A 21,059-nucleotide genomic window follows, 5' to 3' on the forward strand; every position below is an offset into this window, starting at 1 on the left:
TGTGTGTGTGTGTGTGTGTGTGTGTGTGTGTGTGTGTGTGTGTGTGATTCCAATTACATGTTTCTTCTATTCCAGTTTGCCTATCTCTCCTGACTGCTCTCCCAGCTTCAACATCCTTCTAAAACCAGAGGTCTTTGCTAAAGACTGATTATACAGACAAAGTGAGGGGAGCAATTATTGACCACCAGAAGCTAGGGAAGAGGTATGGAATGGATCTTCCTGCAGAACCTCCAGAAGGTACCAAACATACCAACATTTTGATTTCAGACTGCTGGCTTCCAGAACTGGAAAACATTCATTTCTGTTGTTTTTTTTTTAATAAATTTATTTCTTTTATTTTTGGCTGTGTTGGGTCTTTGTTGCTGCACATGGGCTTTTCTCTGGTTGTGGCAAGTGGGGGCTACTCTTCATTGTGGTGTGCAGGCTTCTCATTGCCGTGGTTTATCTTGTTGTGGAGCATGGGCTCTAGGCATGTGGGCTTCAGTAGTTGTGGCACACAGGCTCAGTAGTTGTGCCTCACGGGCTCTAGAGTGCAGGCTCAGTAGTTGTGGCACATGGGCTTAGTTGCTCCACGGCATGTGGGATCTTCCTGGACCAGGTATCAAACCCGTGTCCCCTGCATTGGCAGATGGATTCTTAACCACTGTGCCACCAGGGAAGCACAATTTCTGTTGTTTTAAGCCACCCAGTTTGTGTTCATTTGTTGCAGCAACTACTAGAATCTAACACAGAAGGGTACAACAGGAGTGGACCAAAAGGCTAAATGACCCCACTCTGGCACTGCAGTACCTCGTCATCTGTGGCAGCTTCGCTAGTCATTTCTGAGCTCCAGAACAGTATTTCTCAACTTTTTGAAAACTAAGCTACTTAGATAAACAGGAAAATCTCAGTAGCAGAGTTCCATCCAGGCCCTCCACTAAAAACAAAACAAAAGAAAGCAGAAACTTGAGAATCACTTCCCTGGAAGAGAATTGAGTTGATACAGGAAGACTGTAGACTCCCAGCTGAGTCTACTCCCATTCTTCCTGTGTATGCATATGAGCGAGGGGTCGGGGAGGAGTTTTGGGGAGGAACTGCTAATCTGTTGTCCATTTTAAAGCTAGAGCTTAAGACTGGCTGCCTAAAATCATAATGAGGTCACAGACACCCTAAAACACACCACTGGATGAGGTCCTGCCCACTAGAAAGACAACATCCAGCCTCATCTGTCAGAACACAGTCCCCTCCACCAGGAAGCCTGCACAACCCACTGAACCAACCTTAGCCACTGGGGGCAGACACTGAAAACAAAGGAACTATGAACCTGCAGCCTGTGAAAAGGAGACACCAAACACAGTAAGTTAAGCAAAATGACCTGGAAGATAAAATAGTGGAAATAACTACTGCAGAGCAGAATAAAGAAAAAGAAATGAAAAGAATTGAGGACAGTCTTAGAGACTTTAAAATAAAGACCATTACAAGAGATAAGGAGGGACACTACATAATGATCAAAGGATCAATCCAAGAAGAAGATATAACAATTGTAAATATTTATGTACCCAACATAGGAGCATCTCAATACATAAGGCAAATGCTAACAGACATAAAAGGCAAAATCAACAGTAACACAATCATAGTAGGGGACTCTACCATCCCACTTTCACCAATGGACAGATCATCCAAAATGAAAATAAATAAGGAAACACAGCTTTAAGTGATACATTAAACAAGATGGACTTAATTGATCTTTATAGGACATTCCATCCAAAAACAACAGAATACACTTTCTTCTCAAGTGCTCATGGAACATTCTCCAGGATAGAGCATATCTTGGGTCACAAATCAACCCTTGGTAAATTTAAGAAAATTGAAATCATATCAAGTATCTTTTCCGACCACAACACTATGAGACTAGATATCAATTACAGGAAAAAGATTGGTAAAAAATACAAAAACATGGAGGCTACACAGTACACTGCTAAATAACCAAGAGATCACTGAAGAAATCAAAGAGGAAATCAAAAAATACCTAGAAGCAAACAAACCAAAAAAAAATACCTAGAAACAAATGACAATGAAAACACAACGACCCAAATGATAAAGTAGGCATAGAGGGAACGTTCCTCAACATAAAAAAGGCCATACATGACAAGGCCATATATGACAAATCCACAGTCAACATCATTCTCAATGGTGAAAAACTGAAAACATTTCCACTAAGATCAGGAATAAGACAAGGTTGCACACTCTCACTGCTATTATTCAACGTAGTTTTGGAAGTTTCAGCCACAGCAATCAGAGAAGAAAAAGAAATAAAAGGAATCCAAACCAGAAAGGAAGAAGTCAAGCTGTCACTATTTGCAGATGACATGATACTATATATAGAGAATCCTAAAGACGCTATCAGAAAACTACTAGAGCTAATCAATGAATCTGGTAAAGTAGCAGGATACAAAATTAATGCACAGAAATCTCTGGCATTCCTATACACTAATGATGAAAAATCTGAAAGAGAAATTAAGGAAACACTCCCAGTTACCATTGCAACAAAAAGAATAAAAATACTTAGGAATAAACCTACCTAAGGAGACAAAAGACCTGTAGGCAGAAAACTATAAGACACTGATGAAAGAAATTAAAGATGATACAAGAAGATGGAGAGATATACCATGTTGTTGGATTGGAAGAATCAACATTGTGAAAATGACTCTACTACCCAAAGCAATCTACAGATTCAATGCAATCCCTATCAAATTACCACTGGCGTTTTTCACAGAACTAGAACAAAAAAACTCACAATTTGTACAGAAACACAAAAGACCCCGAAGAGCCAAAGCAATCTTGAGAAAGAAAAATGGAGCTGGAGGAATCAGGCTCCCTGACTTCAGACTATACTAAAAAGCTGCAGTAATCAAGACAGTATGGTACTGGCACAAAAACAGAAATATAGATCAATGGAACAGGATAGAAAGCCCAGAGATAAACCCACGCACATATGGTCACCTTATCTTTGATAAAGGAGGCAAGAATATACAATAGATAAAAGACAGCCTCTTCAATAAGTGATGCTAGGGAAACTGGACAGCTACATGTAAAAGAATGAAATTAGAACACTTCCTAACACCATACACAAAAATAAACTCAAAATGGATTAAAAACCTAAATGTAAGGCCAGACACTATAAAACTCTTAGAGGAAAACATAGGCAGAACACTCTATGACCTAATTCACAGCAAGACCCTTTCTGACCCACGTCCTAGATAAATGAAAATAAAAACAAAAATAATCAAATGGGAACCAATGAAACTTAAAAGCTTTTCACAGCAAGGGAAACCATAAAGAAGACAAAAACAGAACACTTAGAATGGGAGAAAATATTTGCAAATGAAGCAACTGAGAAAGCATTAATCTCCAAAATTTACAAGCAGCTCATGCAGCTCAATATCAAAAAAACAAACAACCCAATCCAAGAATGGGCAGAAGACCTAAATAGACATTTCTCCAAAGAAGATATACAGACTGCCAACAAACACATGAAAGGATGCTCAACATCACTAATCATTAGAGAAATGAAGATCAAGAGCACAATGAGGTATCACCTAACACAGGTAAGAATGGCCATCTTTAAAAAAATCTACAAACAATAAATGCTGGAGAGGGTGTGGAGAAAAGGGAACCCTCTTGCTCTGTTGGTGGGAATATAAATTGATACAGCCACTATGGAGAACAGTATGGAGGTTCGTTAAAGAACTAGATCTACCATACGACCCAGCAATCCCACTACTGGGCATATACCCTGAGCAAGCCAGAATTCAAAAAGAGTCATGTACCACAATGTCCACTGCAGCTCTATTTACAATAGCAGGACATGGAAGCAACCTAAGTGTCCATCGACAGATGAATGGATAAAGAAGATGTGGCACATATATACAATGGAATATTACTCAGCCATAAAAAGAAACGAAATTTATTTGTCGTGAGGTGGATGGACCTAGGGTCTGTCATACAGAGTGAAGTAATTCAGAAAGAGAAAAACAAATACTGTATGCTTACACATATATATGGAATCTAAAAAAAAAAAAAAATGGTTCTGAAGAACCTAGGGGCAGGACAGGAATAAAGACACAGACGTAGAGAATGGACTTGAGGTCATGGGGTGGGGGAAGGGTAAGCTGTGATTAAGTGAGAGCGTGCCATGGAGTTATATATACTACCAAATGTAAAATAGATAGCTAGTGAGAAGCAGCCGCATAGCTCAGGGAGATCAGCTCGGTGCTTTGTGAACACCTAGAGGGGTGGCAGGGAGGGTGGGAGGGAGACGCAAGAAGGAAGAGATATGGGGATATATATATATATATATATAGCTGATTCACTCTGTTATAAAGCAGGAACTAACACACCATTGTAAAGCAATTATACTCCAATAAAGATGTTTAAAAAAAAGCTAGAGCTTAGCTAGAGATCAAAATCTTATCTCGCTAATTCCAGAAGTAGTAGACATTAAACATGCCCCTGACACTTCTTAAAAAGTCACAGAATGCCTCCACCTGATGATTCCTCAAGATTTTATTAATCTATAATATTGTGTTCTATCAAGATCATCACTTTTCATTATCTTGCTGCTCTGAATTGTTTCTCCCTTATTATTCTCAGCTACAGGGGCCATAAATTAAATTCATTCAGAATTTATACTCCTACAGTTCATTATATGTGATTGGTATTATCTCGCTGCCTTTCTCTGGCTCTTCTATACCCCCTGACAAGAAATATTGTAATAGAGTCTAAATACCATCCAACCAATAAATGTTGAGTTTAAAAAACAAGCAAGAAAAAAAAAAAAAAAACTCTATTGACTACAGTGCCCTAAAGGGCACTCCATCACTCCTTTTTATCTCCACCAATGGTATTATTTCTGCCGAAATGACAGAGAAAGTGAGATTCTAAAGAGTTGAGAGTTAGGTCCTTGCTTTGCCGCCGTCTGGATTGGGCATGTCATTTTCTCTCCCCTCACCTTCACCTCTTTCCCTGAAGGTCAAGGGACATTACAATACATCAGCCTGCTTCATGAGGAGCAACCCTACTTCAGGGAACAAACAGATAGCGATGTAATCAGTTGACTCAAAAATCAATGAGTGGTCCATTACTGGAAATTCTGAACACCTCTCAGTGACCTTCCAGAAGCATCGCTACAAAAGTTGGGAGGATAGTCTCTTGCTTCTAAGACTGACCAAGGCTGTGGAATATAGATCCCTCCATTAGACCCCAATAAAAATAAACACAAGTATCTGATAATGGTAAGATTCCCCCAAGTTATGTTTGGATGTGTTTGTTCACTAAAGAACTTGATAAAATGAACTGGTATATCCACAGCGGCTTTGTCATGGTTGTTCCCATCATCATCTTCAGTGATGTGAGATTCTACCACGCTAGGAAGAGCGGTGATTTTTCAGAGAGATGGAAGTTGGCAATACTTACTAAAAAGTGGAGATTCGAATCCTGGCTGATTCATCTAATGGGAAATGGTTCACATTCAATGCATGCTCTGGCCCTTGGGACTCAGCTTTATAGAAACATAAAGGCCTCAATATATTTCCACAGTCAGGACCACCGAGAAGTATTTCTTTCTTCCCTCCTCTCCTTCCTTTTTTTTTCTCACAGTACAGGGAGTATCAGGCAGATGCTAAAGATCATAAGATCGAGGATGGAGGAGGAGAAACCGGTCAGAGAGTGGCAATACATAATCTATTGGCACTGTTTTAAAAATTGTTTAAAAATTTAAAAAGCACTGATCTTCAAAGTTATAAAGTCTGACACCACAACATCTGTGGACAGTTGCCACCTGTCCCTCTCTCCTGATCTCACTGAACTGCAATCACAATTCAATAGTTATCAGATAAAAAAACCGTACAATGACCAAAAATGCATGTACTGCCAGGACTGTTTCTAGAGGTTAGGAATTGGGATCCAGAGACATCCCTAAGGGTGGCTGAATGGGAGTATGCCTGAAAAAGGGTCCACACCAATAGTACAGTAAACCTCAGAATCACCTGAGAAACTTACACAACCATAAAATAAAACAGAGTCCCATAGAAATCAAAGCTGCAATGACATACTGTATTCCATCCACCAGATGAACAAAAATGACAAAGTCTGGCAATACCGGGTACTGGTGAGGATGTAGAATCCCGGATGTACTAATACATCACTAGAGGGAGTATAACTTGGTGCCACCACTTTGGAAAATACATTGGATTATCTATTGAAATGGAAGCTGTACCTTGTGACCCAGAAATTCCACTCCAAGTTCTACGCTCTAGAGAAACTCTTGGACGTGCATACGCACCAACAGGCATGCACAAAAATGCTGACAGTAGAGTTGTTGGTAATAGCAAAAGCCTGGAAACAACCCAAATATCTAATGACAGTGGAAGAGAGAAATTGTGGTATTTTTCTGCAATGGATTCAAAACCAAATGAACCACAGCTACATGCGTCAAAATGAGTAAATCACAGAACAAAAACATTATTCCATTTATATAACACGTTGCAAATCTAATCTATATGTTGTTTGAGGCTATATGCACAAGTGGTAAGGCCACAAAGAAAGCAAATGAATGATTAACACAAAGTGCAGGATAATATTTACCTCTGGGGAAAGGGAGAGATTTCTGATCCGGGTGGGGACAGAAGAGATTGTAAAGGGACTGACAACATTCAAATTCTTACACTTGGTGATGAGAACACAAGTACTGATTTTATTGTAATCTTTAATCCTTGCATATATGTTATATCTACTTTTTTGCACATGCTAGCTTTTATAGTAAAATTTTTAAATCTACAGATTTCTAGGCTCTATCTCAGATCTACTGAATCAGAATTAGGCTATAGCGCTTAGGAAGTATTTTTTTTATAAGTTCTCCAGAATATTCGGATGCATTATTGGGTTAAGAGCACACACCTACACACATACACACCCTACGTTACACAACAGTATCCAGATGAAAGCAGCTTAAAATATGTATCAAAGTCAAGAAATTTCGAGAGAGTCATAAAAATAGAAAAGGTCAGCCTGGGAGAGTGTGTAGAAAAGAAAGGTGCCTCATAGTTCAGGGCTCAAGGCAGATGTAGAAGCCTGGGAGCATTAGTTACTAGTTATTAGTCTCCCATGAGCGTACCTGAGCCCTGTCCCTGTTAGTTTCCCAAGAGCATCTGCCTGAGATAATCACCCCTAAGAACTGGGCCCACAGCAAGCTGTCACCACAGCTTTCGCTACAAAGACAGAAACATGATATGGTGAAAAGTATTCTGGTCTATGACTCAACACGGCAGACATCTAGACCTGGACCCACATGTATAAGCTGATCTTTAGCAAGTTGCTTCCCCTCTCTGAGCCCTAGCTTCCCCATCTGTCCTAACTCCCTCACAAAATTGGAATCCAATGAGACAGTGCAGTTGGAAGGGCTTTGCAAACTGAAAATACTACTCTGAATGTCAAGTAAGTCCAGTACTATGTCAGTTATCATTTCTTCCTGAAAGTTAGAAATATAGGTGGTCTATTCTGGGTCAGTAAAGTTTTCTGAGTCCAAGGAATTGGGAGCTCTAAGATTTGCCTTAAAGAGACCTGAGGCAGTGCTAGGGCTTAGTGCCTCCACATCTCTCTCGAAAAACTCAGCAAATATTTAACAAGCACCCACTACTTACCCTCAGCCTACCTTTTCCAGTCCTGATAATTTAGAAGAGGATGTTCATAAACAGCAAAGAACTACTGGAAGCACCTTGCAGAACTAATATGCAGTCTAAATATTCATTAATGGCTTTGAAACTAACATTTAACTCAGTTATACAACACCTTCCAAATTAGGATTGCCAGATTTAGCAAATAAAAATGTACAACACTCAATTACATTTGAATTTTTTAGTATAATTTGAATAATTTTTAAGTATAAGTATGTCCCAACTATTGCATGAGACATACTTATACTAAAAAATCATTTGTTATTCACTGGAAGCCCAAAGTTAACTGAGTGTCCTGTGTTTTAACTGGCAACCCCGTTCCAAATGAACAAACAGATTAACATTTTCTTCTATATCTTACATTGGGAAATCTGCATGAAAGAGAGCTATGAAATCCTATTTTCTTTCATTAATAAGAGCGTAAAGGGTTGGATTGATCCTGAAATTGGACTTGCAACCTCCTCTTCCTTGTATAGCCCAAGAAGACATGAAGAGGCACAGATATTACAAACAGGTTTCAAAGTAAACAGGATGGAACAGGGGTGGAGAAGCCTCAAAATTTCAAACAGAAAGAGACATCCCAGCCCCATCCTGGCCCATCTGGGACGCTTTGCAGTGGCCTCTACCCTTACCTCTGGGCATCTCCTTGGCATGCTCCTCTTCGGGCCCATCCAACAGGTCCATCTGGGAAGCCTCCTCGGGAGGGACACGGCGCCAGGACCAGCTCTGGTTCCCAAGGTTGTGCAGTGGAGGGGAATACTCCAGCTCACAGGGGAAGTCAAAGCTGCACTCCAGACCTGCAAGGACAGCCAATGGTCAGTGGAGCAAACTGTCTCCCAAATGTGACCTTCCAGCCCCACTCCTCCACTCCATCAAGTTGGCCTCCATCTCACCCACAACCTTCACCCTAACGAGGTATGGCAGGCTGTCAATTCCACAGGTGGCTGAGCTCCATGTGGATGAAAAGGAGACTACAAGAGAAAAAAAGTGTTCTTTATATAACTCAGATTATGGGAGGTATCTTCACAGAAGGCAGGTAAAAAAAGAGCTAAACAAGTCGGACCATGAAAAGTTTTGCATCTTGTAAGGTTACCTGGTGACATGGAGAGGGCCTGAGGTCAAGTGGGCAGAGCCTGGCTTTGCAACCAGATGGGTCTGAATCTAAGTCAGGCAAGAAAATTAACCTCTCTGGCCTGAAATTTCCTCACTTGTACACTGGGGATGATAATTTCTACCTCTGGAGATTGCTGTAAGAACTAGTAGTATAATTCATTATCTGTACACATGAGTCTGGTCCACAGTTGACGCTCAGGAAAAATCCTCATCAGGATCCTAACTGAGAAGAGAAGGCCAAAGGGAACTTAAGCTACTCACAACCCTGTTTGACAGCCCTATCCTCTATTCTTCAATCACCCTCCAGAGAGGAGAGCCAAGGCTGTGATAGCTAATGAGTTAATTCTCTCTTGGGGAGGGAATGGGGAAGGTCACTGGGTAAGGAGAGAGAGAAGAGGCAGAAAGAGGCTGTGTCCTGGGACTCTGTGTGATCGCTTTCTGGGCTTCTCTGCATGAATCATCCTTGTGTCCAATCATTCCATGTCTGCCCTACTTCTGGATACACTTACCTTCTCTTTCCCTTGCCTTGCTTGTTGTTTATTACCCAAAGTGGCTGAAATACTTTGTACCTAGAAGGCCTCAATGCTCACTGATGGATCAATAGAATATGTGCCAAAAACCAAATCAGTCATCCACCCTTTACTTCATCATCTCCCTTTAGCCCTGGGGATGTGAAGAAAGGGAAAATTTCATATAAAGACCATTGGATGGGAATATGGGGAATTTGATTGATATCCAGGCTTGGCCAGTCTCTTCTCACATATGGAACTTGGTGCCCTCATCTGTAAATAAGAGGTTTAGACTTGATGATTCTAGAAACAAGTACCCAGTGAAACCTGGGTTCCAGCTCCAACTCTGCCATTGATTTGCTGGTTACCTTGAATAAGCCACTTAACCTCTCTGGGCCTTAAATTCATCAAATACAGAATGAGACCCACACTAGATGTCTTCTAAAGCTCCTTCCTGATTCGACTTTTTTTTTTTTAACATCTTTATTGGAGTATAATTACTTTACAATGTTGTGTTAGTTTCTGCTGTATAACAAAGTGAATCAGCTATATGTATATCCCCATATCCCCTCCCTATCCCACCCCTCTAGGTGGTCACAGAGCACCGAGCTGACCTCCCTGTGCTATGCGGCTGCTTCCCACTAGCTATCTATTTTACATTTGGTAGTGTATATATGTCAATGCTACTCTCTCACTTCATCCCAGCTTACCCTTCCCCCTCCTCGTGTCCTCAAGTCCATTTTCTACCTCTGCGTCTTTATTCCTGCTGATTTGACTTTTTTAAGATTCCGAAGTCCTTGCTCTCAGAAGGGTTATAACTAATTTGATAAATCAATCTGTGCGGTGGTGCTAATGACTACTAACTCCCAATTATCACTGTGCATTTTAACAGCTGCTTCTGGAGCTACCGCTACCTTGATCTCCAAGATGAGTCTCCTGTTGGGAATTTCAGGAGGCAGAGGAGAAGTAGGGCCAAGACTAGTGCAGGTAGCCAGTCACTGGAATGCCCTTTAGTTACACCATAGAAGATGGCCCTGCCCTGGAGTGGGAGCAAAATAATGCCCACTGACATTGGCCAAATGATCTAAGTTTAGGGGGGGAAGAAAAAAATCCTTCAATTACCCTTCTATTAAAGTATCTAACTTCTCAACCAGCAGAGATTTATGTACCAGCTGCTCTCCAGGAGCTGCCATCCTTCTGGTCCTAAGGTTAATACCACTCGCCCTTTCACGATTCAGACAATTCACCTTTATAATGTCAAGCTGAAACAGGCAGAGCTAGCCTTGTTTGAGTTGACAGGCCACTTGCTGCCTACATATTTTATCAGCCTTGAAGAACTTCTACCTGCCTCTGGGGGCTGAGCTGCTGCTACGAGTTGGTGTCCATGAATTGTAGGCTGTCTTAATCTCCAAGACTTGCTTGCCAGGAACCTGGTTTGATAGCAGAATGCAAGGAGAAGAAAACCGATCCAACATTTTGTACTTTGTAGCACAAAAATTATTCTTATAATGAAAGGTGTAGCCATTAAACCTGGCTCCTCTGGATATGATTAACAAGACCCAACCACATTAGTGAATGATCAAGTCAGAAGGTGGGAGAGAAAGCTACTGGCCACCTCCATCCCACATCAACAATTACTGGTACCTTTCCCAAAGCTTCAACTTCTGAGGCCCATCCTCCATCTTGACTTTTCTTCTCCAATTAAAGTCATCCTATTTCTATTTGGGACAGAAGTGTGGCATGCCAGCTCAGACACTGCTTGGCAAATGCGCTCTGTGTGCATATCAGACAGAAGGACAACAGAATATACGACCCCAGTCTCAAGTGCCATCAATCCTTGGATCTTTGAACTCTGGAGAGTCTGATAATCAGCTGTGTTTGGGTCAGACCCTGCCTAGTAAAACAAGCTAGGCAGATACTCCTGTTATCAAATGGGTTCATTTTGAAATTCTTGCCCTGGGGCAGCTTCTCTTTAGCTGTCAAAGATGTACTCTGGCTTTAAATAGGAATGGAGTTAACGTTATTGCTCATTTTGGGTGAAATCAGATTGGGCTTTTCTATATTCTGATTTAATTTCTTATAAAATTTCTACACAGGTTTCTCTCTCCTTTGCTAGCCTCTGTGCCTTTCGAGCAATAATACCTGGGATTTGTCTTCTCTAAAAACACCAGGTTAAGCCTCATTTTCCTTAGGCCTTTTCTGAGTTTCTAGACCTAGGGTGCTTCTTGGATCTCTCTCTTTAGCCCTCCTCTGACTCCGCCCCTTTGTGGTGGGTGCTGTAGAGTCTCTCCTACAGGCAGGACTCAGAGGGGCTAAGGGTTTCCGTGAGGTGTTCAGCCTTAAGCAACCCAATGGTTGAACAGGTCCATGCCCAAGGAGAGGGGCAGGAAATCACATTCACTGACCCCGGCTGTCTGCCAGGGACCGCGCTAAGGAGTTTCTTATATCACTGTATTTAATCTGCTGAACAAAACTTAGAAGGGAATTGTGTCTTCTATTTAAAGCTGAGGAAACTGAGGCTCAGAAAGTTTACTCTACTTGTACAAAGACCAAAGGACTACCCTACGGCAGAGCCAGAATGTGACCCAGGGCTGGTTAATGCTGAAGATCTAGATGTTATTCATCACACCTCCACAGCTTCAGAATTTTAATCCAGGGCCAACAGATTAAATTATATATGAGAAACCTATGAAGTGCTATATTTCGGTTATTATTAGATACTAAGTCTGCAACCTTTTCATACCTGTAAAGGCTTCTGTACTACCCTAAGGAGACAGATCTATATTTCCTCTGTGTCAGGTCCATTTTACAAAGTGACTGACCTTCAGAAGAATCCAGAGATTTCGACCTTCCTTTTTACATACCTGTTTGAAACCAGGAGAATCTAACTTTCCAGAACCTGCTAAACACATAGTTGAAATCACTGCTCCCCACTTTCTAGTCACTTCCATCATGGAAGAAAGATAAAGTAATGGAATCTTCTGGAAATAGTTGGCCTGCTGAGAGGAGTGTCAAGTGCTGTGAAGGGAAAGGTCTTGGTAGAGCAGTGAGGATAGTTCCAGGCTCAGTCCTGCACACAGTAGCTGAGGGGCCTCAGCACGTCCATTCCTGTTTCTGTGTCTGGCTTTCTGCATTTGAAAATGAAAGAGATGAAGCATACCCCCTCTACGGTGCCCTCCATCTCTGAAGGTCAGTGATTCTATAGAGCTCATCTTTGGCCAACACAACCAAACCTACAGACCGTTGGTCCCTTCACCCTGCCTGCCTCTAAATGAGGGCCTGCTGTCATCCCTAAAGCAGGTTCCCCAGGGAAGGAGGTGGAATGTGCAACACGCTCCATGGGGTCTCAGTTTGCCTCAAGATCGTCAAAGAATTAAGAAGGAAGGTTCAGGCAAGTTTTACAGATGACTGTGCGAGGGTGAGTGTGTGTGTGTGTGTGTGTGTGTGTGTGTGTGTGTGTGGGTATTCATGCATTTTTGTCAGTCTGTACCCATATTCTGAAATCTTCCAGGATATGAATCATATTTCAAAAACTGAATTAACAGTTAGCTTCAAGGAATTGTTCTAGTATAAAACACAGCCCTTCAGAAGAATGGCACAGTAACCCATCAGAAGAACCCTGTGGTGGCCCTGCCCAGAGTGATACAGTTCCCTTGGCCATGGTGAGTTGGCAGTGACCAAACACTTTGACACTGAATCTGAAGGTGGAAATCTAGCCTCTGGGAATGTGTGAAACTACCAAAGCAATCTTGCCCAACACCTGTGCCTAGGAAGCGAGCCTTGGCCACTTGGGCAGAGATGGGGATCTTCCCAGTCTGCGCTACAAGAAGGAGATTGCATGGAAGTTTCAGGCACTGTCCATAACACCACAGAAGGGTAACAGGGAGACGTGGTGTACTTTGGACCCTTGGGTCTTCCCTTGGGTGGACTTAGAAAATCCAGCAGCCCTCCTATGTATCCAGATTGACCTCAGGCTCCCAAAAAAATCCCTTAGATCAAGGTCCTTTGTACCTCCTTCATCCTAACCCTGTAAACCTAGAGACCTCTCACTAGTTTCCTAAGTCTCCTTAAGACAATTCAAATTAGGGGCCTCCTTTAGATTTTAAGACATGCCTCCCAAGGCTGGCTGGTTTCCAGATGACCACAGGTGGCAGATGCCAGCCTGGGCAGGTCCATAGGAGCCCACTGGTTGATGTCGCCCAGCCTCAGCCCAGCTCGAGGACTGGAAGCAAATAACACAGAGTGAAAAGCAGAGTCATAAAAAAAGAGAAGAATGCCATGTTTATCAATCCATGATACTTCACCCTTCATTTTGGCTCTTATTACACGTGTTACAGAAGTCAAGCTTGGGGTTGGACTTATGCTCTCGACTCTGGTAGCACGGGGTATATGTTTACAGAGGAGCCCAGACAGGGGGACCTCCATGAAGGCCTGTGGGAAGTACTTTCTTAATTGATAACATTTACTGAGGGCTTACCATGGTCAGACAGTATGCCAGGCACCCTACATCATTATCTTATTGAATCCCTATGAAGTAGGCAGGACTCTTATCCCCATTTGACAGAGGACAACACTGGGGCTTAGAGAAATGAAGTCACATCTGAAGTTACTCAGACAGGAAGTGACTGTTTGGGCTTCCACTGACCTGCTTCCTCCATGGGACCACAAGGCCTTGATGTCAGTATCTCATAAATGGAATTATGAACTGAAAAGGTAGCAGAAAGACCTCCCCTCATTTAGAGCCACAGACACCAACAGGAGTCAGACCTGCAGTGAGGGAGGACAGGAACTGGGCCCATGCAGGGACAGGCAGGGCCACGCTGGAGGCAGGACAGAAGCCAAAGCATCTGAGCTGTCCTTAAAGGCCCTGATCCCACCTTCACAAAGTCGGACTTGGGAACCCTAGATGAGGACTGAGTCAGTGTATACTTCCATAAGATCCAAGTCTTAATTCCCGTAGGCATGACTCAGGAAGCCAAGCCTACAGATGCATTAAAATCTGGGGCTCAATGTTCGTGTCTATGTTTCCTGACATCTTCTGGGGTATACTTTGTGTTTCTTGGGTAGGGCTGAGGGTTACAGTTAAGGGAACTGATAGTGGGATGGGCAAGTTTTCTTTGGCCATCAGGGGCCCACGAGAGAGTTTATTCAACTGTATACTCGGCCCTGGGATCTGCATCTGAAAACAGAGAATTATCAGGTTTGCTACTAGTTTACATATGGCAACATGATTGTGATTTTGTCTTGGGGTTACTTTTCTATCTCTAGTTATCTTGACCCAGCGTTTAACTACTGGGATGCTGATAGCCTGACATGGGGCCTGATGCCCCTCACTTGCTGAATGGTGGTCTCTCTGGTCCTACCCAGCTCTGCAGTCTTTTCCTATGTGTCTCTGCCCATATGTCTTATTCATTAAGCAACCTTAACACCATCATGGTTGTTTCTCAGGGATAGGGCACAAGCCCTGAGATGTGACTCCAATCCTGCCACTTGTCAGCTGTGCAGTGCAGGGCACTCTCTCCCTCCCTCTGAGTCTCAGTCATCTTAGTGATAAGACTAACTTCCCAGAACTGCTAGGAGGACTCAGTGAGATGATGCATGTGCTTGGAATGGACAGTTTCCAGTGCACATTAGCTGATTCAGAATTTACATAGCCATGCCCTTTTGAACACAGCTTTCTGTTTACCAGGAAAAACGGTATTTATGTGGGGCAGTCAACTGATGGCACATGGCCATTTCCTTAGTATTCTGCTGTACCGTGGGAAAGTCGGTTTTTTGGCTTGAAGGTGATATTCGCAGAGTCAGCTGTTAGAGCTTGAAGTGACATTTGAGGTTGTTTCTTCCATTGGACAGGTGAAAACACCAAGACCCAGGCAAGGGAAAAGACTTATCCAGGGTCATGTGGCTGGTCAAGGAGTCCTTCACACACAGTACGGAGGGCATTTCTCCTGGCTGTGGAGGCCTTTCCGAATGCCATCCTCTCCAGTAAGCACCAGGCCTGGGCCGGGCTGAAAATCAGAGTTACTGAATCACCAGCTCTCCCCTCCTCAGGCTTGGCTTATTGGCACATTTAAGCTGAGGCTGGATTGATTCATGGGTGGCATATACAAATGCCAATGTATTCCTGACAAACCTGATTTGTATATTCAGTAAAGAACCATGTGAAGCTTCATACACATGTGGCAATTTTCTTATAGGTGGCCTTTAGAGGTCATAAAATAGAGCTTTATATTTGAAACTACAGTTCATTAAATAAAGCTCCAGGAACCAGCATTCTCGAAATACTGTCAGTCCTTAAGAATTGTATCCAGCTCAAGGGAACTCCCTCCGGCTGCCACCAATCCTGAGGCACAAAGTGGGGTCTCCTTTTCTCAAGGGATTCCCCAGAACTTTCCAATTGTTGCCCTCAAGGTCATGAAGGACCTTGAGGACCACCTTAGAGGAAGAAACTGAGGCCCAGAGACATGATGGGGCTTGCCAAAGGGTGCATGGTGGGTGAGTTGCAGGATTGATACTAAAATCCAGTTCCTGACCTTGCAATTTTTACTATTTTCATTCAAAGCTGTGGGTAAAAAGCAAACAAAACAATACCTTAAATAATTCTTAAAATTCTAAAAAATCTATACTGTGTTTTTCTGGAATAAGCTGGCAAAAACATACATGGCTAGGTTTCAACCATTTCCCAATGATTTGATGGCTCAGATAATCTCCAATAAGGCTTTCTGGCTTCTTTCATCCTAAATGTCCTCTTCTGCCAACAAGCTACTTTTTGATGGTTGCTGGAATCTCCTGCTGGAGAGCAAGTCTGTGCACAGGCCAGAAGCTATGGTGAGAACAAAGGGAGGAAAAAGGGTGGCCTAGGAGTGAAAGGGGAAGATCACTAGAGTATTCTTCGAAACTCTTCTGGCTCTGGGCCAATTAGCCTTGTGCTTTTGGGCAATTTATTTAACCACTTGAGTCTGGATTTCCTCATGGATAAACCAGAGAGAATTATCACAGTAATGATGCTGATAAAAATAACAGTATCTGCTGTGACAATCAAATAAGGTAACGAATGTGGAAGTGCTCTCTTACAAATGAGGTACTATATGTGGATATTCTTACCACCTAGAGCCTGTGCTGTAGAACACATCAACATCACTTGATCTCCCTGTGCCTCAGGTTTACCACCAGGAACCTGGAGATGAGCTGAACTGACTTGACCTTGGAGGACTCAGGGAGATGCTACCTAGAACAGATACCCTCCTCCCTTGCCCTGTCTCGTATCAAAACCTCAGAGGGGCACCAGGGTGTCTGGGGGGTAAACAGAAGCATAGATCCTGCGTGCGGTCTGGCTGCCCAAGGTGAAAGCTTGGCTCTGTCACTTACTAGCTGTGTTATCCCAGGGCAAATTATTTAATCTCCCTGTGGCTCAATTTTTTTCATTTTAAAATGGGGATTAAAACAGGGGCCACCTCAGGAAACTGTGAGGAGGATTAAATGCAATACACACATCAAGCACCTGGTGTGGGGACTCGCACGTCGTTTGATTATTACTAAATGATGGCAGTCATTGCTCTTGCTCTCCAGGTGGCTCCAGGCTCAGCCACGACAGAGAGGAGATAAAAGGCATGTCCAGCACTGAAGGCAGAACTTTGCCTATGTCGAACTTTGTTGAAGCTCCTCACTCAATCTTTGTTTTTTGATGTGCTGATCAAGCTTCCCTTTGGAAGTGAAGTCATGCTAGACCTTGAGTAAGAAGATCTAGGTTCTAGCCCTGGCTCTGAGGTGTTACTTCAAGCTAGTCCCTTAACCTCTCTAGGCCTCAGTTTCCTCATCTGAAAAATAAGGTAGTGGAATGAAATGAGTCTCATCCATCTCCACCATTCTAAGACCAATTTTCCCTTTGGACAGATGGCTGAATCAAGCTCTCTAACTTGGCTCTAGCCAGCTGGTCAGCAGGATCCCAAGATTCCTGACTTCCAGCTCAGGCTCAGATGATTAGAGACTTCCACTCCCCCTTTCTGGGTTATCTCCTAAAGGAGCACTTAGCCCACCAGTCACCTTTGATGTTAATCCACCAGCTGCCATCAACATCTTGTCACACACTTTATAAGACCTGCCCCCCGTCTGCCCCCCTCCCACCAACCACTGTTCATTTGTCGTGGTGTCCCAGAACTGAAATCATTCAATTCTTTCCCACCGCTTGCCCCCTACAATGCATCTGGGAACCAATCGCCCAATTCAAGACATCTGTTTAGCTCACTTATAATCAAGCTGCAGCGAAGAAGGGCCAAGTCTCCTTCAATCAATTAATTATATAAATGCAGCCTCGGAAGACAATCTCAGCAGAGGATGTGTGTGCATGCATGTCCAGAATGGTGGGAGATTGGCACAGAAAGCTCAATTCTCATTTCTCTTATCTGTGGCCATAACAATATTACAGATTGAAGAAGTGGGACTTGGCTCTTCATCCCAGAACAGAAAATTGAAAATAATTAAACTTCTGAAGTTAACAGCCTCCTCATTTTATAGATGGGAAAACTGAGGCTCAGGAAGGTGAAGTGACTTGGCCAAAGTGGAATGGCCTAGGGTCTGGAGAAGCAGAAAGCTAAGACCAAAATCCAGATTGGACTTCCAGTCCAGTTTTCTGCCTACAATTTCCATGAAGCATTTATGCAGAACATGGTACCTCTAACAGAACGAGGCCAGCTCCAGAGAGCATGGTGAAAACCTTGGTAATTTGTACACTGCTCAGCATGACATCCACCCAGATGAGATCATTCCTGAAACCAGATGGTTGGAGGAGAGCTCTGAGTAGTGTGGTAGCCCCTGGGAAGCCTTGGTAGGTCCTGGGAAGCCTTGACCTCAGAACATGTAAGATGGTCCTCCCCACTTACTCTTCTGTCTCTTCTGGTGAGGATCTCCTGTGTGTTGGAGGTGAACACGAGGTTCCTCCCTGATGCCAATCTCAAAACACAGGCTTCCCTAGCACAAACCCTGTGACCTTCAGAAACTCCCAATCTAGTGGGAGAGATGGACTTACTCACACTTGGCTCTCATGATAAGCAGACCTGGTAAAGCCGGGAGGACACAGAACAAGAGAGACCTTCTGCCTGAAGGATCACAGGCTCAGGGAGGAGACAACTTTTGGGCTGCATCTTGAAGGGTGGAAGGATTTTGACAGATGATAGAGGTTTAGCTAAGAAGTTTGTTAAGAATAGAGGAAGGAATGAGGTTATTCCAGGGAGGTGGGGAACTAGTATTGCTTATTTTTATGTAGTTGTATGAATTTTGAAGCTGGACTGCATAGCATTAAATTCTAGCTCAGATAGTATCATGGTTAAAGGTAAAGTGCTTTCAGGTTCCAGAGGACAAAGTTAGGGACTTAAAGAATGTTAAGGAAATATTTTCTAGCAAATAGAGCCATGCCACCAAAATGCAGGCTATTGGCTTCTCACTGGAGTGGGTCTGATCCTCTTCAGAGAGCATTAGTGAAGCACCTGTGCTCCAGCACATGGAACTCTGTCCTCATAGTCAGTCCTGACAGTAATGCCGTCAATTAGGAATCATGACCATTCCCATTTTTCAGCTGACAAACAGAATCAAAGATAGTGGCTTGAGTCACTGAAGGTAATAACACTCATAAGAATCAGAGCTGGGAATGAATTCCACAACTCAATCCCAACTTGAGTTTCTTCCCCACTGTTCAAACAGAGGCTGGGATATGTCTTGCTTGGATGTAACAGAGGAGATTCAAATAGGCAACCAGGAGGTGAATGAAAGACCTGTGGTTCTCATACCTAATCCTACAGTCCCCAGGCCCCAGAATCTTGTTTTTAAGAAGCTCTCCAGGTGATGGTGAGGCAACTAGACTGAGCCTGGATGTGACTTTACCCACACTGGGATGGTACGGACCCTACACTGATGCAACCCTTAGGGCAGCATGAACCCGCTGGGCTGACAGAGATCTAAGGAATTAAAGTGATGATATGAGTAAAGCAATGCTCAGAAGTAACATGTGAGGAAATTCTCTGCAGCCCAAGTACTGAGGAACTATGAGCCATCACCCACGCGTCTGCTGTGGAGGGTTAGATGGGGCTCTGCCAAGCAGGCAGCCTGGGTGTGAATCTCAGCTCTGCCACTAGCCCTGGGCAGATCACTGACCTCTCTGTGCCTAGTTTCCTCAGCTGTAAGATGAGGCTGTTTGACCAGATTGCTGTGGGCCCTGACAGCTCACAATCTCCATGAATTTCTCACAGACCAAATTATTCAAGGCATCTACTCAAATGGGCGAGTTAAAGTCTTGTTAATCTGAGGGCTCTTCTGACATGAAGTTTTGCACCTGAGATTGTTCTTGACAAAACATTTCATTTTAAGAGGATTTCCTCTCATTTTTCTCACTCTTGATCAGTCATTTTCCTGCATATGTTTTGGACACATGTCTTTCTAGACTGGTTGGAAATGCTCTGTATACAATATCTCAGATGTCCCAAAGCTGTCAAAACAAAAATTTCCCAGCTCACTCATGTCTGCTAAACATGCTTGTTTAGATTGAGGGGGAAACAGACAAACAACCAAACAAAAACAAACAACCAAACAACCTACCCAAAGTAGTTAAAGACACAGCTTTGACTTCTAAATGAAAATATGCCCAGGCCAGGAACTGTTCTCCCCTTACACACGTCTTTCCTGAAACCAATTAATATAACTTTAGGAATAAGAGGGTTTATGGGAACATCCATACCTTTTACTAAAATAGAGATCCTCAGGGGCAGAAAAGCTCCAGATTGGGAATTGAGAGACTCAAGTATACTCCTAGTTTGCCCCTGGATTGTTCAGCACATGTTGCAATTTCATCTAGTGTATGTTTATTAAGAACCCAACCAAGTACAAAATACTGGTGTAAGTACTGAGGATGCAAAGGAAACAAGATGCAGATTACTTGACCTCTAAGAGCTTATAGTCTAGGAATCATGATGATTCAGGGCCACACATACTAAGATATGAAGAAAAGTGTGACATCAGACATGCAAAGTGCTGTGGAAAGACATTATATAACCTTCCCTAGTGAGAAAAATGGGAACAGTGAGGGCTACGACCTTGCAGGTTGTTCTAATTTGGGGTTAATTTGGTCACCAGCTGTGGGGTGTGAATGCTCACTATATGGTTTCCAAAAAGAAGCTCTACTAAATATAACAGGCAGACTATTTCTTTTTTTTTAAAGAATGAATAAGGATTTTATTTTTTTAATGTTTGATTGTTTATTTATTTTGAAATTTACATACGGTAAAATGTCCTCATTTTGGCATACATTTCTAGAAGTCTTGACAAATGCCACAGGCTTAAAAGCCTTATTTCCCAGGTAAACCTTCCTATTAGGTTTGATGGTCCATCAGACCCAGGGGTATTGCACATACATACAAAACAATCATACAAGTATTTAAGCAGCACCATTCAGATGGACATTTAGGACCATCTTAGGCCTATGATAAAAGTGAACTAGGCTAGAATCTCTATGAGGGGCAGGTGCAAAGAGCTTGGCAAACTGTAGACACCCATTGGATGAGTGGATGTACAATAGATAGATGGTAGATTAGATAGATAGATAGATAAAAGTGACACTTATCATCTTCTCTACCTTAGGTTGGATAAATTAGACTCATCCATGATTGCTTTATTATGTGACCTAGTTTACACTTGGGCCATAAAAAGGATGAAATACAAACTAGGAAAGTAATTTGAG

General features: G+C 42.8%; 1 protein-coding gene across 1 annotated transcript in view; it reads right to left on the reverse strand.

Annotated features, from left to right (window-relative positions):
* ALK (ALK receptor tyrosine kinase) overlaps positions 1 to 21,059 on the reverse strand; it is a 714,463-nt gene that overhangs the window by 472,372 nt on the left and 221,032 nt on the right. The window contains exon 4 of the mRNA XM_024731532.1: positions 8,345 to 8,509. Coding sequence (XP_024587300.1) covers positions 8,345 to 8,509 — 165 coding nt within the window. The remainder of the gene's footprint in view (positions 1 to 8,344; positions 8,510 to 21,059) is intronic.

Source organism: Neophocaena asiaeorientalis, unplaced genomic scaffold (assembly GCF_003031525.2).
Source record: "Neophocaena asiaeorientalis asiaeorientalis breed wild unplaced genomic scaffold, Neophocaena_asiaeorientalis_V1.1 scaffold689, whole genome shotgun sequence".
NCBI lineage: Eukaryota > Metazoa > Chordata > Mammalia > Artiodactyla > Phocoenidae > Neophocaena > Neophocaena asiaeorientalis.